A 23303-nucleotide genomic window follows, 5' to 3' on the forward strand; every position below is an offset into this window, starting at 1 on the left:
AGCGAGCGGTAGAGATGGGAGGGAAGGAGCGAGCGGTAGGGTGGGAGGAAGGAGCGAGAGGTAGAGGTGGGAGGGAGGGAGCGAGCGGTAGAGGTGGGAGGGAGGGACGAGAGCGGTAGAGGTGGGAGGGAGGGAGCGAGCGGTAGAGGTGGGAGGGAGGGAGCGAGCGGTAGAGGTGGGAGGGAAGGAGCCAGCGGTAGAGGTGGGAGGGAAGGAGCGAGCGGTAGAGGTGGGAGGGAAGGAGCGAGCGGTAGAGGTGGGAGGGATGGATGAGAGATCGGTAGAGGTGGGAGGGAGGGACGCGAGCGGTAGAGGTGGGAGGGAGGGATCGAGCGATAGGTGGATTGTAACAAATACATATTTAGCTGTAACCTACCTTAACAAATATACACCATTCACGCCTTTGAAAAAGGGCTACATTTTGACTAGCTATGTCTCTAACCTCCCTCTCAGTCCTATGGTGCTGCCACCCCAATTATCATGCTTACCTCTAGGCTTCCTACTGCTAGGTCTAGCACTCAACACAGCAGTAACTGTCAGAAACATCCCCTAGCATTTACACTGAATCATCTATTGTTTTTCTCACCTTCAGTCTGTTGCTGCTTTGCTTCCTTGACAACATTTCCAATGTCAACCCTTATCCTTGGAGTTTTAGACAAACAGTGTGTGATTAGACACACACACACACACACACACACACACACACACACACACACACACACACACACACACACACACACACACACACACACACACACACACACACACACACACACACACACACACACACTGTTGACATGCGGAAACAGATCATGTCTGTGTAATATTCTCATTCTAATGTTCCGTTCTACTATGTGATTGGCTCTAACAACTGTTTCTCTCTCTCCCTCAGATTTGCTGATAATGGAATTGGCCTAACACTGGCTAGGTAAGACATTAATGTTAATAACATCTTGTGGTCCTGTGTGTGTGTGTGTGTGTGTGTGTGTGTGTGTGTGTGTGTGTGTGTGTGTGTGTGTGTGTGTGTGTGTGTGTGTGTGTGTGTGTGTGTGTGTGTGTGTGTGTGTGTGTGTGTGTGTGTGTGTGTGTGCGGCGTGCATGTGTGGTTCATGTTTGTATTTACGGGTGACTGCAGAAGACCCCGTTGCAGTAATTGGAAAACACCTTATATGGTCGTCTGCTTATGATGCAGTGGGAAAGAAAGACTTTGAAAGAGTGTGAAAGTAATTTGGGAGTGTGAAAGTGGCATCTCTAGGTATATGGGCCTGGGCATGGTTTGTAGCTGGTTTCAGAAACCAGGTCACACTCTCAGAGAGAGACACACTGGCACAGACTCACACACTTTTACACGCTCTCTTGGCCACACATTCGTTTTAGCTCTCTTGGCCACACAAACTCTCTGACAGTCACTCACTCACGTACTCACACACACGCACATTTGTTTTACTATCCTTGTGGAGACCAAACAATTGATTCCCATTCAAAATCCTATTTCGCTAACCCCTAACCCTTAACCTAACCTTAACCCTAAACTTAACCCTAATTCTAACCCTAATTTTAACCCTGAACCTAACCCCTAAGCCAAAAATAGACGTTTTCCTTGTGGGAATTTTCCTTGTTTTACTTTAGTAAAACCAAAAACACACACAAAAGTGTTAACTTTGGCATCTATTTTAGATTTGGTTTTATTTTTAGTCTTAAAATACCTTTTAGTCACATTTTAGTCATTTCATCCTTCGTTAGTTTTAGTTATTATCAGTTAGTTATTATCAGTTATTATCTGACACTAAAACTGTAGACAGTTTTAGTCACAGCCATTTTAGTCACATAATAGTCAAAATAATCTATGAAATAATGAATATTTCAGCTACTTCTAACTTCCATCATGTGCACATTCATATAGCCTTGTCCAACTAGACCTACCATCCCCTCGTATACCTTAGCTGGCAACATTTATATTGTGGCAGATTGTAACCAATGCCAGCCATAATTAATCATATAGGCTATAAAGCCTTGGCTAGATGTTAAATAATTTACGTCTCTGATTTTCTCCACATCATAACCGTTAAGGGGGGTAAATAAAAGCTTTTTCTTTAAAAAGGGGAGAATTTTACATCTCCAAAGATGACAGAAGTATTACTGTACTCCTAACATTCAAGCAACCGCAAGAATGCTGCGAGAGCGGCAACACAGATTCATGAGTAACAATATAGAGATACTGATGTGATCAGAGTAAAAGTAGCCTACATGAAAGTAAGAGAGAGTAAACATGATCGTTTCTAGTTGAGTTTAGTTACAAGTCCAGTGTCCTGGCTTCGCATCAGCTCAGAAGATTGATGAGCGACTGATGTGACCACCTGGGAGCTGTGTGAGAGAGCCGGGCAGATCAGCTCAGAAGATTGACGAGTGACTGATGTGACCACCTGGGAGCTGTGTGAGAGAGCCGGGCAGATCAGCTCAGAAGATTGACGAGTGACTGATGTGACCACCTGGGAGCTGTGTGAGAGAGCCGGGCAGATCAGCTCAGAAGATTGACGAGCAACTAATGTGACCACCTGGGATCTGTGTGAGAGAGCCGGGCAGATCAGCTCAGAAGATTGACGAGTGACTGATGTGACCACCTGGGAGCTGTGTGAGAGAGCCGGGCAGATCAGCTCAGAAGATTGACGAGTGACTGATGTGACCACCTGGGAGCTGTGTGAGAGAGCCGGGCAGATCAGCTCAGAAGATTGACGAGTGACTGATGTGACCACCTGGGAGCTGTGTGAGAGAGCCGGGCAGATCAGCTCAGAAGATTGACGAGTGACTGATGTGACCACCTGGGATCTGTGTGAGAGAGCCGGGCAGATCAGCTCAGAAGATTGACGAGTGACTGATGTGACCACCTGGGAGCTGTGTGAGAGAGCCGGGCAGATCAGCTCAGAAGATTGACGAGCGACTGATGTGACCACCTGGGCGCTGTGTGAGAGAGCCGGGCAGATCAGCTCAGAAGATTGACGAGCGACTGATGTGACCACCTGGGAGCTGTGTGAGAGAGCCGGGCAGATCAGCTCAATTAGTCCACACAACTGAAAGATGTCAATTCTACCAATGAGAGGATTGCAAAACATTATTCTGCATGCCTATGATTGTAAACAACAGATGAAAAGGAGCTTGATGTCAAATGAAATGTCCATTAGTCTCACGTGGAATTCTCGTCTCGTCACATTTTAGTCAACAAAAATGAAAAGTATTTTTCTATGAAATGAACACACACACAAACGCTTTCTCTCTGTCACTTTCTCTCTGTCTTTCCCTGTCTGTGTAGTGGTGGTACATTCCCTGATGACGATGGTTCTCGTCAGGAGGTGAAGAACAGTCTGTTTGTTGGGGAGAGTGACAACAGGGGCATGCCCATTCCTGACAACCGTATCTGGGGTCCCGGGGGACCCGACCTCAATGGGAGGACCCTGCCTCGAGGAGTGTGAGTGTTGGCTCGTATACACACACACACACACACACACACACACACACACACACACACACACACACACACACACACACACACACACACACACACACACACACACACACACACACACACACACACACAGAGAGAGACAGAGAGACAGACACTGCGTGTGTCTCTCTCCCTTTTCTCTCCTCTTCTGTCTGTTAATTTCTTGTTCTCTTATCTCCCTTCTCCTCCTCCTCCTCCTTGTCCTTCTCCTCCTCCACCTCCTCCATCTTGTCCTTCTCCTTCTCCTCCTCCTTCTCCTTCTCCTCCTTGTCCTTCTCCTCCTTCTCCTCCTTCTCCTTCTCCTCCTCCTTCTCCTTCTCCTTCTCCTCCTCCTCCTCCTCCTCCTCCTCCTCCTCCTCCTCCTCCTCCTCCTCCTCCTTCTCATTCTCCTTCTCCTTCTCTCCTTGTATCGCCTCTCCTCATTCACATTTTACCCTGAAATGAACCCCTTCAACTTTTCCCTTTTCAGCGTTTTTGTGTGCTTGGCCAGACAGAAAGTATGATTAAAAGTATGATGTCTCAACTTGTGCATATCTTACATTCTTTTATTGTCTGGGTGAAAGAAGCCCGTCATCCATCATCTGTCTCTGTACATGACATGCTATATGGAGAAAAAAATATCATTTGCAACCACATTTGAACTTTTGCATAGTGTTACAAAATGGTCCCAAGATGCAGTCGTTATCCAATATCCGATAGCACAGAGCCTTGTCTGTGTTCTGAAAGAGATGACGATGTCCCCTCTGGCACACTTGGGAACATCGCAAAGCACCCATGATCTTGCCTGCGTCCCAAATAGCACCCTATTCCCTACCTGGTGCCCTACTTTTGACCAGGGTCTGTCTGTCCGTCAAGTTCTCTCGCTCTCTCATTGTCTCTAACTTGTCTCCCTCCCTCTGGTCTTTCTGACTCTCTGTATGTCTGTCCTGCAGTGACTTCCCTATCCGCGGCATGCAGATCTACGACGGGCCCATCAACGTGCAGAACTGCACCTTCAGAAAGTACATTGCCCTGGACGGTCGACACACCAGCGCCTTCGGGTTCAGACTCAACAACTCCTGGCAGAGCTGCCCTAACAACAACGTCACCGACATCACCTTCGACAATGTGCCTGTGAGTGAGTGAGTGAGTGAGTGAGTGAGTGAGTGAGTGAGTGAGTGAGTGAGTGAGTGAGTGAGTGAGTGAGTGTGTGAGTGTGTGAGTGTGTGAGTGTGTGAGTGTGTGAGTGTGTGAGTGTGTGAGTGTGTGAGTGTGTGAGTGTGTGAGTGTGTGAGTGAGTGAGTGGGTGGGGGGAGGGTGTATCACGCTGGTTAGCATTTACCTGTACACATGATGGGAGTTGGGGTGTATTGTGTGTGTAAAGCGTAGCTGCAAATTTTGGGCATGAGCTGTCATGATGGATTATGGGTAATGTAGTGCCATAAGCAGGGTCTTACAGGGGAGACATGCTTCTCTTTCTCACCTCCATGACACTCATCTCTCCTCTCTCCCCCTCTCCTCTCCTTCCCCTCTCCCCCTCTCTTCTCTCCATCCACTCACCCCTTCTCCCCCTCCCTCCCCATCTACCTCCTGCTCTTCTTATCAGATAACGTCCCGGGTGTTTTTCGGCGAGCCCGGCCCATGGTTTAACAAGATGCAGATGGACGGTGACAAGACCACGATATTCCACGATGTGGACGGCTCGGTCAGTGAGTACCCTGGAGCCTTCCTGGTCAAAGAGGACAACTGGTTACTGAGACACCCTGACTGTATTGACGTGCCTGACTGGAGGGCTGCCATCTGTAGTGGGCATTATGCACAGGTTGGTATGCATACGCCATGCAGGCTGAAGGAAGCATGCATGTACACACACACACACACACACACACACACACACACACACACACACACACACACACACACACACACACACACACACACACACACACACACACACACCGTATCTTATAGAAACACATACACACATGGGTACACAGTATGTACTCACATTCTTTAAAATAAAGTGTTGGTTAAGTTTCCTCTCAAAGCTAACACACTAGGTTTTTTCTGCAGTGTGACCTCATTTCCCCCTCATTTCACTCACTTTCTAATGTCTTCCAGAAGAGTGAACATGTTCCTAGTCACACACACCTGTGTGTTTGTGTGTGTGCATGTGTCTGTATGCGTTTGTGCATTAACGTGTGTGTGTGTGTGTGTGTGTGTGTGTGTGTGTGTGTGTGTGTGTGTGTGTGTGTGTGTGTGTGTGTGTGTGTGTGTGTGTGTGTGTGTGTGGTCCCTCAGATCTACATACAGACACGTAACCCTGCCAGTCTGAACATGCAGATGGTAAAGGATGAGTACCCTGACAGACCCCTGACACTAGAGGGCGCTCTGGGCAAGAGGAAGCACTACCAGCAGTTCCAGCCCGTGGTCACCCTGGGTAAGGGCTACACTGTACACTGGGACCAGGCTGCTCCTGCAGAGATCACTGTGTGGCTCATCAACTTCAACAGGTTGGTAGTGGACTCAGAGAGATATAGACGCACGCACGCACAGACAGACAGACAGACAGACAGACAGACAGACAGACAGACAGACAGATAGACAGATAGACAGATAGACTAGACTAGACTAGACTAGACTAGACAGATAGACTAGACTAGACAGATAGACTAGACTAGACAGATAGACTAGACAGATAGACTAGACTAGACTAGACAGATAGACTAGACTAGACAGATAGACTAGACTAGACAGATAGACTAGACTAGACTAGACTAGACTAGACTAGACTCGACTAGACTAGACTCGACTAGACTAGACAGATAGACTAGACAGATAGACTAGACTAGACTAGACAGATAGACTAGACTAGACAGATAGACTAGACTAGACAGATAGACTAGACTAGACTAGACTAGACAGATAGATAGACTAGACAGATAGATAGACTAGACTAGACTAGACAGATAGATAGACTAGACAGATAGATAGACTAGACTAGACTAGACTAGACTAGACTAGACTAGATAGACTAGACTAGACTAGACTAGACTAGACTAGACTAGACTAGATAGATAGACTAGACTAGACTAGACTAGACTAGACAGGTTGGTAGTGGACTCAGAGAGATGTAGACGCACGCACGCATGCACGCACGCATGCACGCACGCACAGACAGACAGACAGACAGACAGACAGACAGACAGACAGACAGACAGACAGACAGACAGACAGACAGACAGACAGACAGACAGATAGACAGATAGACAGATAGACAGATAGACAGATAGACTAGACAGATAGACAGACTAGACAGATAGACAGACTAGACAGATAGACAGACTAGACAGATAGATAGACTAGACAGATAGATAGACTAGACAGATAGACAGACTAGACAGATAGACAGACTAGACAGATAGATAGACTAGACAGATAGATAGACTAGACAGATAGATAGACTAGACAGATAGATAGACTAGACTAGACAGATAGACTAGACTAGACTAGACAGATAGACTAGACTAGACTAGACTAGACAGATAGACTAGACTAGACTAGACAGATAGACTAGACTAGACTAGACTAGACAGATAGACTAGACTAGACTAGACAGATAGACTAGACTAGACAGATAGATAGACTAGACTAGACTAGACTAGACAGATAGATAGACTAGACTAGACAGATAGATAGACTAGACTAGACAGATAGATAGACTAGACTAGACTAGACTAGACTAATAGACTAGACTAGACTAGACTAGACTAGACTAGACTAGACAGATAGATAGACTAGACTAGACTAGACTAGACTAGACAGATAGATAGATAGACTAGACTAGACTAGACTAGACAGATAGATAGACTAGACTAGACTAGACTAGACTAGACAGATAGATAGACTAGACAGATAGATAGACTAGACAGATAGACTAGACTAGACTAGACTAGACAGATAGATAGACTAGACTAGACTAGACTAGACTAGACTAGACAGGTTGGTAGTGGACTCAGAGAGATATAGACGCACGCACGCACGCACGCACGCACGCACGCACGCACGCACGCACGCACGCACGCACACACACACACACACACACACACACACACACACACACACACACACACACAGAGACAACGAGACAGAGACAGAGAGAGAGACTACACAGGTTGGTAGTGGATGCAGAGAGACACGTACAGACACACACACATGCACCCTTCACCATACACACTATTCACTTCCTTCTCCCAGCATTGTTTCAGCATCTGATCCAAACAACTGTCAACATCATGGCACCACATCCTATGAGTCAACAATAACCCCAGTAACCCAAAGCCCCATCCCCTGACCATGTGGTCATATTAATAAAACCCATATCATCAAGTCACACCCTTGCCTTCCACGAACCCTATAACCCAAGGGACAGTGTGATACAGTAGTTTATGGTGGCTGTTTGTCTTAGCATATGACATCACCCCTGCCCAGCAAATACACTTAATAGCATTGGCAGTCATTTGAATAGCAGAGGCATGGTAGTCATTTCAAGCGTGTTAGCTATTCCCTGGCCTGAGATTACCCCGAAAGGAGGGAGGAACATCTACTGTATTGGGGGATATGGGCATTCCCATTGGTTACATGCTGCTCTGGCGCCATCTATTGTTTGTGAAATGGAAATTCAGGTTCAACCATTAACACTGCATGACATTTCACATTTTAAATCAAATCAAAGTCACATGCACCAAATACAACAACCTTACAGTGAAATGCTTACAAGCCCTTAACCAACAATGTAGTTTTAAGAAAAACAAGTGTTAAGAAAGTATTTACTAAAATAAATTGAAGTAAAAAATAAGAAAATAGAAAAATAACAAATAATTTAAGAGCAACTATAACATAACAGTAGTGAGGCTATATACAGGGGGTACTGGTACAGAGTCAATGTGGAGGCTATATACAGGGGGTACTGGTACAGAGTCAATGTGGAGGCTATATACAGGGGGTACTGGTACAGAGTCAATGTGGAGGCTATATACAGGGGGGTACTGGTACAGAGTCAATGTGGAGGCTATATACAGGGGGTACTGGTACAGAGTCAATGTGGAGGCTATATACAGGGGGTACTGGTACAGAGTCAATGTGGAGGCTATATACAGGGGGTACTGGTACAGAGTCAATGTGGAGGCTATATACAGGGGGTACTGGTACAGAGTCAATGTGGAGGCTATATACAGGGGGTACTGGTACAGAGTCAATGTGGAGGCTATATACAGGGGGTACTGGTACAGAGTCAATGTGGAGGCTATATACAGGGGGTACTGGTACAGAGTCAATGTGCGGGGGCACAGGTTAGTCGAGGTAAAATGAGGTAATATGTAGTAAAAGTATAGATACCTTAATAGAAAGTTACTCAAGTAAAAGTGAATGTTACCCAGTAAAATACTACTTGAGTAAAAGTATTTGGTTCTAAATATACTTAAGTATCAAAAGTAAAAGTAGAAATAATTTCTAATTCCTTATATTAAGCAAAGCAGACAGAACCATGTTCTTGTTTTAAAAATGTACAGATAGCCAGGGACACACTCCAACACTCAGACATCATTTACAGATAGCCAGGGGCACACTCCAACACTCAGACATCATTTACAGATAGCCAGGGACACACTCCAACACTCAGACATCATTTACAGATAGCCAGGGGCACACTCCAACACTCAGACATCATTTACAGATAGCCAGGGGAACACTCCAACACTCAGACATCATTTACAGATAGCCAGGGGCACACTCCAACACTCAGACATCATTTACAGATAGCCAGGGGCACACTCCAACACTCAGACATCATTTACAGATAGCCAGGGACACACTCCAACACTCAGACATCATTTACAGATAGCCAGGGGCACACTCCAACACTCAGACATCATTTACAGATAGCCAGGGGCACACTCCAACACTCAGACATCATTTACAGATAGCCAGGGGAACACTCCAACACTCAGACATCATTTACAGATAGCCAGGGGAACACTCCAACACTCAGACATCATCTACAGATAGCCAGGGGCACACTCCAACACTCAGACATCATTTACAGATAGCCAGGGACACACTCCAACACTCAGACATCATTTACAGATAGCCAGGGGCACACTCCAACACTCAGACATCATTTACAGATAGCCAGGGGAACACTCCAACACTCAGACATCATTTACAGATAGCCAGGGGAACACTCCAACACTCAGACATCATTTACAGATAGCCAGGGGAACACTCCAACACTCAGACATCATTTACAGATAGCCAGGGGCACACTCCAACACTCAGACATCATTTACAGATAGCCAGGGGAACACTCCAACACTCAGACATCATTTACAGATAGCCAGGGGCACTCTAACACTCAGACATCATTTACAGATAGCCAGGGGAACACTCCAACACTCAGACATCATTTACAGATAGCCAGGGGCACACTCCAACACTCAGACATCATTTACAGATAGCCAGGGGAACACACCAACACTCAGACATTATTTACAGATAGCCAGGGGAACACTCCAACACTCAGACATCATTTACAGATAGCCAGGGGCACTCTAACACTCAGACATCATTTACAGATAGCCAGGGGAACACTCCAACACTCAGACATCATTTACAGATAGCCAGGGGCACACTCCAACACTCAGACATCATTTACAGATAGCCAGGGACACTCCAACACTCAGACATCATTTACAGATAGCCAGGGGCACTCTAACACTCAGACATCATTTACAGATAGCCAGAGGCACTCTAACACTCAGACATAATTTACAGATAGCCAGGGGAACACTCCAACACTCAGACATAATTTACAAACAAAGCATTGGTGTTTAGTGAGTCTGCCAAATCATAGGCAATAGGGATGACCACGTGTTCTCTTGATAAGTGTGTGACCGAGAGAAAAATAGTTTCTATCTCAAGGCCATCAGACTGTTAAACAGCCATCACTAACACAGAGAGGCTGCTGCCTACATACAAACTTGAAATCGTTGGCCACACTAATAAATGGATCACTAGTCACTTTATTAATGCCAATTTAATAACGATGTTCACATACCTCTCATTACTCATCCCATATGTATATACTGTATTTTATACCATCTATTGCATCTTGCCTATGCAGCTCTGTCATTGCTCATCCATATATTTATATGTATATATTCTTATTCCATCCCTTTACTTAGATTTGTGTGTATTAGGTAGTTGTTGTGGAATTGTTAGATTACTTGTTGATATTGCTGCACTGTCGGAACTAGAAGCACAAGCATTTCGCTACAATTGCATTAACATCTGCTAACCATGTGTATGTGACCAATAAAATGGGGGGGGGGGGGGGGGACAATGCAAATAGTCCGGGTAACCATTTGATTAGCTGTTCAGGAGTCTTATGGCTTGGTGGTAGAAGCTGATAAGAAGCCTTTTGGACCTAGAATTGACGCTCTGGTACTGCTTGCCATGCGGTAGCAGAGAGAGCAGTCTATGACTGGGGTGGCTGGAGTCTTTTAGGGCCTTCCTCTGACACCGCCTGGTATAGAGGTCCTGGATGGCAAGAAGCTTGGCCCCAGTGATGTACTGGGCCGTACGCATCACCCTCTGTAGTGCCTTGAGCGTCATTTAGCAGACGCTCTTATACAATACTGTTTTCATACTGGTCCCCCTTGGGAATCGAACCCAGGTGCTGAAAGTGCCTTGCTCTACCAACTGAGCTACACGGGACTGCAGAGTCGTTTTCACTAGTTTCTAGTTTCACTATCAACAAACAGAAGAAAGCTGACTGAAACAGAGAGAGACTAACCTGAACTTTTCCAATAAAGAATAGCAAAATGCTTTGCTGCGGTGTGTTTACTAATTAATATGACCGGTGAGTGGGAGTAGATGTTTAGCCCTAGCTCAGTGCTGGGCTGCCTCCTGTCAAATGTCCTTTTATACCTGATTAACTGTGTGTGTGTGTGTGTGTGTGTGTGTGTGTGTGTGTGTGTGTGTGTGTGTGTGTGTGTGTGTGTGTGTTCCAGGAACGACTGGATCAACGTGGGCTTCTGCTACCCGCCAGGCACCACCTTCACGATCATCTCGGACATCCACAACCGGTTGACCAAGCAGACAAGGAAGACCGGTGTGTTCATGAGGACCACACAGAGAGACAAGATCAACCAGTCTCACCTGTCCCGAGGCTATTACTACTGGGAGGAAGATACCGGGTGAGGAGGGTGGGATGCAGGGAGGGAGGGAGGGGGAGGGAGGGAAGAGAGAGGGTGAGGAGAGAGAGGGTGAGGAGGGAGGGATCGGGGGAGAGAGGAGAATGTGTAGTAGAAGAGTACAGTAGGTAGTCTCCCCTGTCTCCCTCTCTGCCTGCTGTTTCTCCCAGTAATCCTTATTAACTCTTAGTCTCCCCTGTCTCCCTCTCTGCCTGCTGTTTCTCCCAGTGAATCCTTATTAACTCTTAGTCTCCCCTGTCTCCCTCTCTACCTGCTGTTTCTCCCAGTAATCCTTATTAACTCTTAGTCTCCCCTGTTTCCCTCTCAGCCTGCTGTTCCTCCCAGTAATCCTTATTAACTCTTAGTCTCCCCTGTTTCCCTCTCTACCTGCTGTTTCTCCCAGTAATCCTTATTAACTCTTAGTCTCCCCTGTTTCCCTCTCAGCCTGCTGTTTCTCCCAGTGAATCCTTATTAACTCTTAGTCTCCCCTGTTTCCCTCTCAGCCTGCTGTTTCTCCCAGTAATCCTTATTAACTCTTAGTCTCCCCTGTTTCCCTCTCTGCCTGCTGTTCCTCCCAGTAATCCTTATTAACTCTTAGTCTCCCCTGTTTCCCTCTCTACCTGCTGTTTCTCCCAGTAATCCTTATTAACTCTTAGTCTCCCCTGTTTCCCTCTCAGCCTGCTGTTTCTCCCAGTGAATCCTTATTAACTCTTAGTCTCCCCTGTCTCCCTCTCAGCCTGCTGTTTCTCCCAGTAATCCTTATTAACTCTTAGTCTCCCCTGTTTCCCTCTCAACCTGCTGTTCCTCCCAGTGAATCCTTATTAACTCTTAGTCTCCCCTGTCTCCCTCTCAGCCTGCTGTTTCTCCCAGTGAATCCTTATTAACTCTTAGTCTCCCCTGTCTCCCTCTCAGCCTGCTGTTTCTCCCAGTGAATCCTTATTAACCCTTAGTCTCCCCTGTTTCCCTCTCAGCCTGCTGTTTCTCCGAGTGAATCCTTATTAACCCTTAGTCTCCCCTGTTTCCCTCTCAGCCTGCTGTTTCTCCGAGTGAATCCTTATTAACTCTTAGTCTCCCCTGTCTCCCTCTCAGCCTGCTGTTTCTCCGAGTGAAGGCCCACAATGAGAAGGAGGACTTTGCCTTCTGTTCAGTGAAGGGCTGTGAGAGGGTTAAAATCACAGCCGTTATCCCTAAGGGCAGCGGCCCCAGTGACTGCATGACACAGGCCTACCCCCTGCACGCAGAGATGCCCATCGTAGATGTGCCCATGCCAAGGAAACTGCCCAGCGCCAAGCTGGTGAGGACAGAGCTCAGTCTGTTGGTCACAAATGGCACTGTGCATCGTTTTGTAAAATAGTTAATCAAACACTTATGTAAACTGTTTATTAGTGATTTGTGGTATTCATAGTACTAGTACATAGTATTCTAGTAACACTAGTTCCTATTATTCATAGTATATTCACCGTGTTTGAAACCCTTTACAACTTCTCTATAAAGTGTTACTGATACAGTCATGAGAAGAAAGAGTCTCGGCATCTCATCAATAAATCTCTGCAGCAGTGTTGTGGACAGGATGGACATTTCTATACCAGTGTCGGTCACTTAAGATCTCTCTCTCTTTCCTTTATCTATCTATCTATCTATCTATCGATCTATCGATCTATCGATCTATCTATCTATCGATCTATCTATCTATCTATCGATCTCTCTTTATTCTTCTCCTCTCTCTCTCTCTCTCTCTCTCTCTCTCTCTCTCTCTCTCTCTCTCTTTCCTCTACAGCGCACCACAGACCACTTCCTAGAGGTCAAGCTGGAGTCCTACAACACACGCTTCTTCCACATCAAGGAGGACTTCGCCTACACAGAGGTGTGTGTGTGTGTGTTTGCTTTCTCTGTGTGTAAAAAGTTATTCAATAATGTCATGATTGGTTGATTGGATGTTGTGGTTGCCGAGCAGGTTAACGGCAGGAAGTTGTACCAGCCAGATGATGGGGTGCAGCTGACGGTGATGGACGGCCATGATGGGAGACTGGTGGAGAGCAAAGGCTTCAGGAACTCCATACTGCAGGGTGTACCTGCCCAGATAGAGGGCTATGTTAACAACCTGACAGACAAGTAAGAACACACACACACACACACACACACACACACACACACACACACACACACACACACACACACACACACACACACACACACACACACACACACACACACACACACACACACACACACACACACACACACAAGCTAACTTTTTCATGTTAGAATCGGAAGACACTGAGTTGAACAAAGTTAACTCTCTTCTCCCTGCTTTCCCCCCACTCCATCCTCCATCTCTCTTTCACTTCTGTCTCTTTCTCCCTCACTCTCTCTTTCTCTCTCACTAGCTCTATCGTCATAATAACGTCTAAGGGTCGTCTGGTGACTCGGGGCCCCTGGACCAGAATACTGGAACTCCTCGGAGCTGACAAGACCCTCAAGTTGAGAGGTAACTAACTAATGTAGCTCCTTAGAGCTGACCAAACCCTCATGTTGAGAGGTAACTAACTACTGTAGCTCCTTAGTTCTGACCAAACCATCATGTTGAGAGGTAACTAACTACTGCATCTCCTTAGAGCTGACCAAACCCTCATGTTGAGAGGTAACTAACTAACTACTGTAGCTCCTTAGAGCTGACCAAAACCATCATGTTGAGAGGTAACTAACTACTGTAGCTCCTTAGAGCTGACCAAACCCTCATGTTGAGAGGTAACTAACTACTGTAGCTCCTTAGAGCTGACCAAACCCTCATGTTGAGAGGTAACTAACTACTGTAGCTCCTTAGAGCTGACCAAACCATCATGTTGAGAGGTAACTACCTACTGTAGCTCCTTAGAGCTGACCAAACCCTCATGTTGAGAGGTAACTAACTACTGTAGCTCCTTAGAGCTGACCAAACCCTCATGTTGAGAGGTAACTAACTACTGTAGCTCCTTAGAGTTGACCAAACCCTCATGTTGAGAGGTAACTAACTACTGTAGCTCCTTAGAGCTGACCAAACCCTCATGTTGAGAGGTAACTAACTACTGCAGCTCCTTAGAGCTGACCAAACCCTCATGTTGAGAGGTAACTAACTAACTACTGTAGCTCCTTAGAGCTGACCAAACCCTCATGTTGAGAGGTAACTAACTACTGTAGCTCCTTAGAGCTGACCAAACCCTCATGTTGAGAGGTAACTAACTAACTACTGTAGCTCCTTAGAGCTGACCAAACCCTCATGTTGAGAGGTAACTAACTACTGTAGCTCCTTAGAGCTGACCAAACCCTCATGTTGAGAGGTAACTAACTAACTACTGTAGCTCCTTAGAGCTGACCAAACCCTCATGTTGAGAGGTAACTACCTACTGTAGCTCCTTAGAGCTGACCAAACCCTCATGTTGAGAGGTAACTAACTAACTACTCTAGCTCCTTAGAGCTGACCAAACCCTCATGTTGAGAGGTAACTAACTACTGTAGCTCCTTAGAGCTGACCAAACCCTCATGTTGAGAGGTAACTAACTATTGTAGCTCCTTAGAGCTGACCAAACCCTCATGTCGAGAGGTAACTAACTACTGTAGCTCCTTAGAGCTGACCAAACCCTCATGTTGAGAGGTAACTAGCTACTGTAGCTCCTTAGAGCTGACCAAACCCTCATGTTGAGAGGTAACTAACTACTGTAGCTCCTTAGAGCTGACCAAACCCTCATGTTGAGAGGTAACTAACTACTGTAGCTCCTTAGAGCTGACCAAACCCTCATGTTGAGAGGTAACTAACTACTGTAGCTCCTTAGAGCTGACCAAACCCTCCTGTTGAGAGGTAACTAACTACTGTAGCTCCTTAGAGCTGACCAAACCCTCATGTTGAGAGGTAACTACCTACTGTAGCTCCTTAGAGCTGACCAAACCCTCATGTTGAGAGGTAACTACCTACTGTAGCTCCTTATATTTGACCAAACCCTCATGTTGAGAGGTAACTAACTACTGTAGCTCCTTAGAGCTGACCAAACCCTCATGTTGAGAGGTAACTAACTACTGTAGCTCCTTAGAGCTGACCAAACCCTCATGTTGAGAGGTAACTACCTACTGTAGCTCCTTATATTTGACCAAACCCTCATGTTGAGAGGTAACTAACTACTGTAGCTCCTTAGAGCTGACCAAACCCTCATGTTGAGAGGTAACTAACTACTGTAGCTCCTTAGAGCTGACCAAACCCTCATGTTGAGAGGTAACTAACTACTGTAGCTCCTTAGAGCTGACCAAACCCTCATGTTGAGAGGTAACTAACTACTGTAGCTCCTTAGAGCTGACCAAACCCTCCTGTTGAGAGGTAATAACTAACTACTGTAGCTCCTTAGAGCTGACCAAACCCTCATGTTGAGAGGTAACTAACTACTGTAGCTCCTTAGAGCTGACCAAACCCTCATGTTGAGAGGTAACTAACTACTGTAGCTCCTTAGAGCTGACCAAACCCTCATGTTGAGAGGTAACTAACTACTGTAGCTCCTTAGAGCTGACCAAACCCTGATGTTGAGAGGTAACTAACTACTGTAGCTCCTTAGAGCTGACCAAACCCTCATGTTGAGAGGTAACTAACTACTGTAGCTCCCTAGAGCTGACCAAACACTCATGTTGAGAGGTAACTAACTACTGTAGCTCCTTAGAGCTGACCAAACCCTCATGTTGAGAGGTAACTAACTACTGTAGCTCCTTAGAGCTGACCAAACCCTCATGTTGAGAGGTAACTAACTACTGTAGCTCCTTAGAGCTGACCAAACCCTCATGTTGAGAGGTAACTAACTACTGTAGCTCCTTAGAGCTGACCAAACCCTCATGTTGAGAGGTAACTAACTAACTACTGTAGCTCCTTAGAGCTGACCAAACCCTCATGTTGAGAGGTAACTAACTACTGTAGCTCCTTAGAGCTGACCAAACCCTCATGTTGAGAGGTAACTAACTACTGTAGCTCCTTAGAGCTGACCAAACCCTCATGTTGAGAGGTAACTAACTACTGTAGCTCCTTAGAGCTGACCAAACCCTCATGTTGAGAGGTAACTAACTACTGTAGCTCCTTAGAGCTGACCAAACCCTCATGTTGAGAGGTAACTAACTACTGTAGCTCCTTAGAGCTGACCAAACCCTCATGTTGAGAGGTAACTAACTACTGTAGCTCCCTAGAGCTGACCAAACACTCATGTTGAGAGGTAACTAACTACTGTAGCTCCTTAGAGCTGACCAAACCCTCATGTTGAGAGGTAACTAACTACTGTAGCTCCTTAGAGCTGACCAAACCCTCATGTTGAGAGGTAACTAACTACTGTAGCTCCTTAGAGCTGACCAAACCCTCATGTTGAGAGGTAACTAACTAACTACTCTAGCTCCTTAGAGTTGACCAAACCCTCATGTTGAGAGGTAACTAACTACTGTAGCTCCTTAGAGCTGACCAAACCCTCATGTTGAGAGGTAACTAACTACTGTAGCTCCTTAGAGCTGACCAAACCCTCATGTTGAGAGGTAACTACCTACTGTAGCTCCTTAGATTTGACCAAACCCTCATGTTGAGAGGTAACTAACTACTGTAGCTCCTTAGAGCTGACCAAACCCTCATGTTGAGAGGTAACTAACTACTGTAGCTCCTTAGAGCTGACCAAACCCTCATGTTGAGAGGTAACTAACTAACTACTGTAGCTCCTTAGAGCTGACCAAACCCTCATGTTGAGAGGTAACTAACTACTGTAGCTCCCTAGAGCTGACCAAACACTCATGTTGAGAGGTAACTAACTACTGTAGCTCCTTAGAGCTGACCAAACCCTCATGTTGAGAGGTAACTAACTACTGTAGCTCCTTAGAGCTGACCAAACCCTCATGTTGAGAGGTAACTAACTACTGTAGCTCCTTAGAGTTGACCAAACCCTCATGTTGAGAGGTAACTAACTACTGTAGCTCCTTAGAGTTGACCAAACCCTCATGTTGAGAGGTAACTAACTACTGTAGCTCCTTAGAGTTGACCAAACCCTCATGTTGAGAGGTAACTAACTACTGTAGCTCCTTAGAGCTGACCAAACCCTCATGTTGAGAGGTAACTAACTACTGTAGCTCCTTAGAGCTGACCAAACCCTCATGTTGAGAGGTAACTAACTACTGTAGCTCCTTAGAGCTGACCAAACCCTCCTGTTGAGAGGTAACTAACTAACTACTGTAGCTCCTTAGAGCTGACCAAACCCTCATGTTGAGAGGTAACTAACTACTGTAGCTCCTTAGAGCTGACCAAACCCTCATGTTGAGAGGTAACTAACTACTGTAGCTCCTTAGAGCTGACCAAACCCTCATGTTGAGAGGTAACTAACTACTGTAGCTCCTTAGAGCTGACCAAACCCTCATGTTGAGAGGTAACTAACTACTGTAGCTCCTTAGAGCTGACCAAACCCTCATGTTGAGAGGTAACTAACTACTGTAGCTCCTTAGAGCTGACCAAACCCTCATGTTGAGAGGTAACTAACTACTGTAGCTCCCTAGAGCTGACCAAACACTCATGTTGAGAGGTAACTAACTACTGTAGCTCCTTAGAGCTGACCAAACCCTCATGTTGAGAGGTAACTAACTACTGTAGCTCCTTAGAGCTGACCAAACCCTCATGTTGAGAGGTAACTAACTACTGTAGCTCCTTAGAGCTGACCAAACCCTCATGTTGAGAGGTAACTAACTAACTACTCTAGCTCCTTAGAGCTGACCAAACCCTCATGTTGAGAGGTAACTAACTACTGTAGCTCCTTAGAGCTGACCAAACCCTCATGTTGAGAGGTAACTAACTACTGTAGCTCCTTAGAGCTGACCAAACCCTCCTGTTGAGAGGTAACTAACTAACTACTGTAGCTCCTTAGAGCTGACCAAACCCTCATGTTGAGAGGTAACTAACTACTGTAGCTCCTTAGAGCTGACCAAACCCTCATGTTGAGAGGTAACTAACTACTGTAGCTCCTTAGAGCTGACCAAACCCTCATGTTGAGAGGTAACTAACTACTGTAGCTCCTTAGAGCTGACCAAACCCTCATGTTGAGAGGTAACTAACTACTGTAGCTCCTTAGAGCTGACCAAACCCTCATGTTGAGAGGTAACTAACTACTGTAGCTCCTTTCCTTAGAGCTGACCAAACCCTTATGTTGAGAGGTAACTAACTACTGTAGCTCCTTAGAGCTGACCAAACACTCATGTTGAGAGGTAACTAACTACTGTAGCTCCTTAGAGCTGACCAAACCCTCATGTTGAGAGGTAACTAACTACTGTAGCTCCTTAGAGCTGACCAAACCCTCATGTTGAGAGGTAACTAACTACTGTAGCTCCTTAGAGCTGACCAAACCCTCGTGTTGAGAGGTAACTAACTAACTACTCTAGCTCCTTAGAGCTGACCAAACCCTCATGTTGAGAGGTAACTAACTACTGTAGCTCCTTAGAGCTGACCAAACCCTCATGTTGAGAGGTAACTAACTACTGTAGCTCCTTAGAGCTGACCAAACCCTCATGTTGAGAGGTAACTACCTACTGTAGCTCCTTAGATTTGACCAAACCCTCATGTTGAGAGGTAACTAACTACTGTAGCTCCTTAGAGCTGACCAAACCCTCATGTTGAGAGGTAACTAACTACTGTAGCTCCTTAGAGCTGACCAAACCCTCATGTTGAGAGGTAACTAACTAACTACTGTAGCTCCTTAGAGCTGACCAAACCCTCATGTTGAGAGGTAACTAACTACTGTAGCTCCCTAGAGCTGACCAAACACTCATGTTGAGAGGTAACTAACTACTGTAGCTCCTTAGAGCTGACCAAACCCTCATGTTGAGAGGTAACTAACTACTGTAGCTCCTTAGAGCTGACCAAACCCTCATGTTGAGAGGTAACTAACTACTGTAGCTCCTTAGAGTTGACCAAACCCTCATGTTGAGAGGTAACTAACTACTGTAGCTCCTTAGAGTTGACCAAACCCTCATGTTGAGAGGTAACTAACTACTGTAGCTCCTTAGAGTTGACCAAACCCTCATGTTGAGAGGTAACTAACTACTGTAGCTCCTTAGAGTTGACCAAACCCTCATGTTGAGAGGTAACTAACTACTGTAGCTCCCTAGAGCTGACCAAACCCTCATGTTGAGAGGTAACTAACTACTGTAGCTCCTTAGAGCTGACCAAACCCTCATGTTGAGGAGTAACAGGTCTGGCCTGGCTCAACAATTATTTATTTATTGGAATTAAAAGGTTCTATCTGAAAAAATAGGATTCTGAGATGATTAGCTTTATAGCTCTGAACCCTCATTGGTTTGAATGGTGTGAGCAATTTTGAACTTGCTTTTTAACTTAACAACGTGAATCAGGGTGTTTAGGACAAGGTTGTGTTAATAACTCCGTTTTGAGAAAAATGCAGACAGAACCATTATAATCCCAAATTCTCGATTTCTAGGAATAGTTCCTAGAGGAGATTTCAACCAACACACACTAGAGGGTGCTATTGGTATACTGTTGTGATTCAGAAACTAATGTTTTGTAAACTGTGTTGAATGTTTTAAACTGGTGCTGTTTTCTTATCAAATACAGTAAGCCAACTTTTATTAAAAGTGTATTCATTAATTCAAAATTATCTGGCTTGTAGTGATTGTCAGTGTTTAGTGTTCAGGGCTGACAGTGTTTGTGGATGGAATTTATATGTTTAAATGAATGATTAGAATATTCCACCCCTAAACTATATAATTGTATGTACTTGATTAGAATCATCAGTGAAATACATTAGAACCATCAAATTATTATTAGCGATGTGTTTAGTCTTAGTCAGTAAAATGATAATAAATGATGTGTGTAGTTTTAGTCAGAATTAGGGTAAAACAATATATCTGTACGATATGTCTCTAAAGAATCTTAAACACAGACTGTCTGAGCAAGATTCGGTGCCGACCTTGGCTAGGGGCCACAGAGAGACTGGGGAAAGGACAGGGAGTGCTTCTCACGGTCCCTAATCTTTGTCGGCTGGGTAGTGGGACAGTGTGTGCGTAGGATACCTAATGTTTGTGTGTGAAATTATGTGCGTAGGATACCTAATGTTTGTCGGCTGGGTAGTGGGACAGTGTGTGGGTAGGATACCTAATCTTTGTCGGCTGGGTAGTGGGACAGTGTGTGCGTAGGATACCTAATGTTTGTGTGCAAGAGTATGTGCGTAAGGAGCTAGTATAAAATGAATGGTTTTGTACAACTAACTAGCGCGCCCGTGAATAAACATTTTGACTATCATAGCTGGGGCCTCCTCCGTCTGTTTCATTTCAACCAGTATCTTACAAATTCTGGGTTGCAGACTGAGTAGTTAATTGAATTGGGTTTATGAACACTGAGAACATAATTCTCGTAACAGTGTTTCACATACAATCTCTCATAAATGCTGATTCATAGTAAGTAGCCTATGTAATAAAGTATAGCCTTCCTGATTCATAATGATGACTCAGCTATTTCTCTGTCTCTCTCTCTCTCTCTCTCTCTCTCTCTCTCTCTCTCTGTGTGTGTGTGTGTGTGTGTGTGTGTGTGTGTGTGTGTGTGTGTGTGTGTGTGTGTGTGTGTGTGTGTGTGTGTGTGTGTGTGTGTGTGTGTGTGTGTGTGTGTGGAGGATAATCAATACTTAGCCGCATGCCAGAGCAGCAGGGTCCTTCCTCTCCTCCCTCCATACTTAACCCCTCTCCCCTTCAAGTCACTTGACACAACCCACATTTTGGAATTCAGAAATCCTTCTCCAAATTCTGATTCTAATTTTAGATCATACAGTACATTCTACTAAATAGATTCTACGCCCCTAGACATCCCGGAGCAGGCTGCGGGACACATTTTTCTCACTGTGGGGTGTAATTCCAGAGACGACAAATGGTCTATTTGTGTAGAAATCATTCCTGGATGGGGTGAGACGCCTCAGTGGTATGCACAGTGTTGGAGAATGGAGGAGGAGGAATGCCAGCTAGCTTTGTCTTTCTCCCTCCTCTTTCCCCTGTTTCTTCCCCCTCTCCCCCTTTCCCGCGCTGTCCTCCTAGGAAAGTTTTGGGGGTGATTTTTGTGTTATTTGTTGTTGTTTGTTTCTTGTATTTCTTGTGGATTTGTTGGAGAGAGAAATAGTTGTGTACTCAGAATGTGAGCAGCTGACATTGAGCCAGTGTTTCTTTATTTCTCTGTTTCAGACAAGCTCACGTTTGTAGGCTTCAAGGGCACTTTTCGACCTGACTGGGTCCGTATGGAGGTGGATGAGGAGAGAGCTAAGATCCATCAAGTCCTCCCTATCCCTGTGGTCAAGAAGATTAAGCTATGAGAGGAGAGAGGAGAGGAGGAACCAGGTGTAGTGGGGGGCACACACGAGACTACACCTCCCACACAACACACACACACTGCCCCTAGGGCTGGAGTAGGTCAAAGTTGTTCCTATAACTACTGGTCCAAGATCAGATGTTTTTCACCACTAAAGAATAATTAAGGTAATCTGATCCTAGATCTGTGGTTAGGGACGGTTTCAACCCGGTGCTACAGAGTGTGGGCCGGCCAATCAAACGCATGCGTTTTTCTGTCACCTATCAACTTCCCCGCCTTGCAGGTCTCTGTTTATGTGACAATGTTGACTATGTGAGTGATTCGACTGTATCGTTCATTTGACTATACATGACTTTTAAAACGCAAGGAGAAAAAATGACCAACAAACATTTCTTGTTTTTCATCCTACTCAGAGACAGATTTCCTAAATGTTTGCACCTGTGTTTTCCAGTGGGAAGTTAACGTCGTTTAACACACTAGAACAAAAATGTAGACCAATGAAGTAGAAGAGAGAGATTAAGTGACTTTTAAAGTAGAACCAAAAGGTCAATTACAGGTTAAAGGCCCAGTGTGGTCAAAAACATGATTTTCCGGTGTTTTATATATATTTCCACACTGAGGTTGGAATAATAGTGTGCAATTATGATAATGCCCTTTTCGTGTAAGAGCTGTTTGAAAAGACCACCTGAAATATCAGCCTGTTTTGGTGAGATGGAGTTTTGGCCTGCCTGGTGACATCACCATTAGTTAATAGACCAATAACGAAGATAGTTCCAAACCTCTGCCAATAACAGCAAGACCACTCCCAGCCAGTCCTAGCTAAATCCTTGCTTGAGAAATTGCGCTTTGCTAAGAAGCTATTTGTATTTCTTTTTGACCATTTTAATTAAAAACAATCACTTAAGGTACTTAATTGTTACCCAGAAATGATTTGATATTGAGATTAAAAAAACCCGCTGCATTTGACCTTTTTAAGATTACCTGGAAAATCTTTTAGGTAAATGAAGATACATTTTTTTTACCCTTCTACTGAATAAAAGACATGTGCAAACGTTGCGCCAGACTTTGCACCAGGTGCAAACATTTAGTCCACCTGGCCTGAAGATTCCATTCCAGAGAAGCTGTTTCCCCGTCTTTTATGTGAGGGCTCTAGATCGCTTACTTGATATTGTGTAATGTTTGGTTTCATATAACTGTTCATATGAACGTTTGTGGTCCATCGGTCTGTGTTTTATTAAAC

General features: G+C 45.1%; 1 protein-coding gene across 1 annotated transcript in view; it reads left to right on the forward strand.

Annotated features, from left to right (window-relative positions):
* LOC120024768 (cell migration-inducing and hyaluronan-binding protein-like) overlaps positions 1 to 22737 on the forward strand; it is a gene marked incomplete at its 5' end in the record, with an annotated part of 39869 nt that extends 17132 nt beyond the window's left edge. Inside the window, 11 exons of the mRNA XM_038969053.1 lie at positions 893 to 928; positions 3308 to 3463; positions 4432 to 4612; positions 5085 to 5300; positions 5780 to 5991; positions 11548 to 11733; positions 12820 to 13024; positions 13508 to 13594; positions 13685 to 13842; positions 14118 to 14218; positions 21940 to 22737. Coding sequence (XP_038824981.1) covers positions 893 to 928; positions 3308 to 3463; positions 4432 to 4612; positions 5085 to 5300; positions 5780 to 5991; positions 11548 to 11733; positions 12820 to 13024; positions 13508 to 13594; positions 13685 to 13842; positions 14118 to 14218; positions 21940 to 22067 — 1666 coding nt within the window. The remainder of the gene's footprint in view (positions 1 to 892; positions 929 to 3307; positions 3464 to 4431; positions 4613 to 5084; positions 5301 to 5779; positions 5992 to 11547; positions 11734 to 12819; positions 13025 to 13507; positions 13595 to 13684; positions 13843 to 14117; positions 14219 to 21939) is intronic.
* Positions 22738 to 23303: the final 566 nt, after the last annotated feature.

Source organism: Salvelinus namaycush, chromosome 30 (assembly GCF_016432855.1).
Source record: "Salvelinus namaycush isolate Seneca chromosome 30, SaNama_1.0, whole genome shotgun sequence".
NCBI classification, from domain to species: domain Eukaryota; kingdom Metazoa; phylum Chordata; class Actinopteri; order Salmoniformes; family Salmonidae; genus Salvelinus; species Salvelinus namaycush.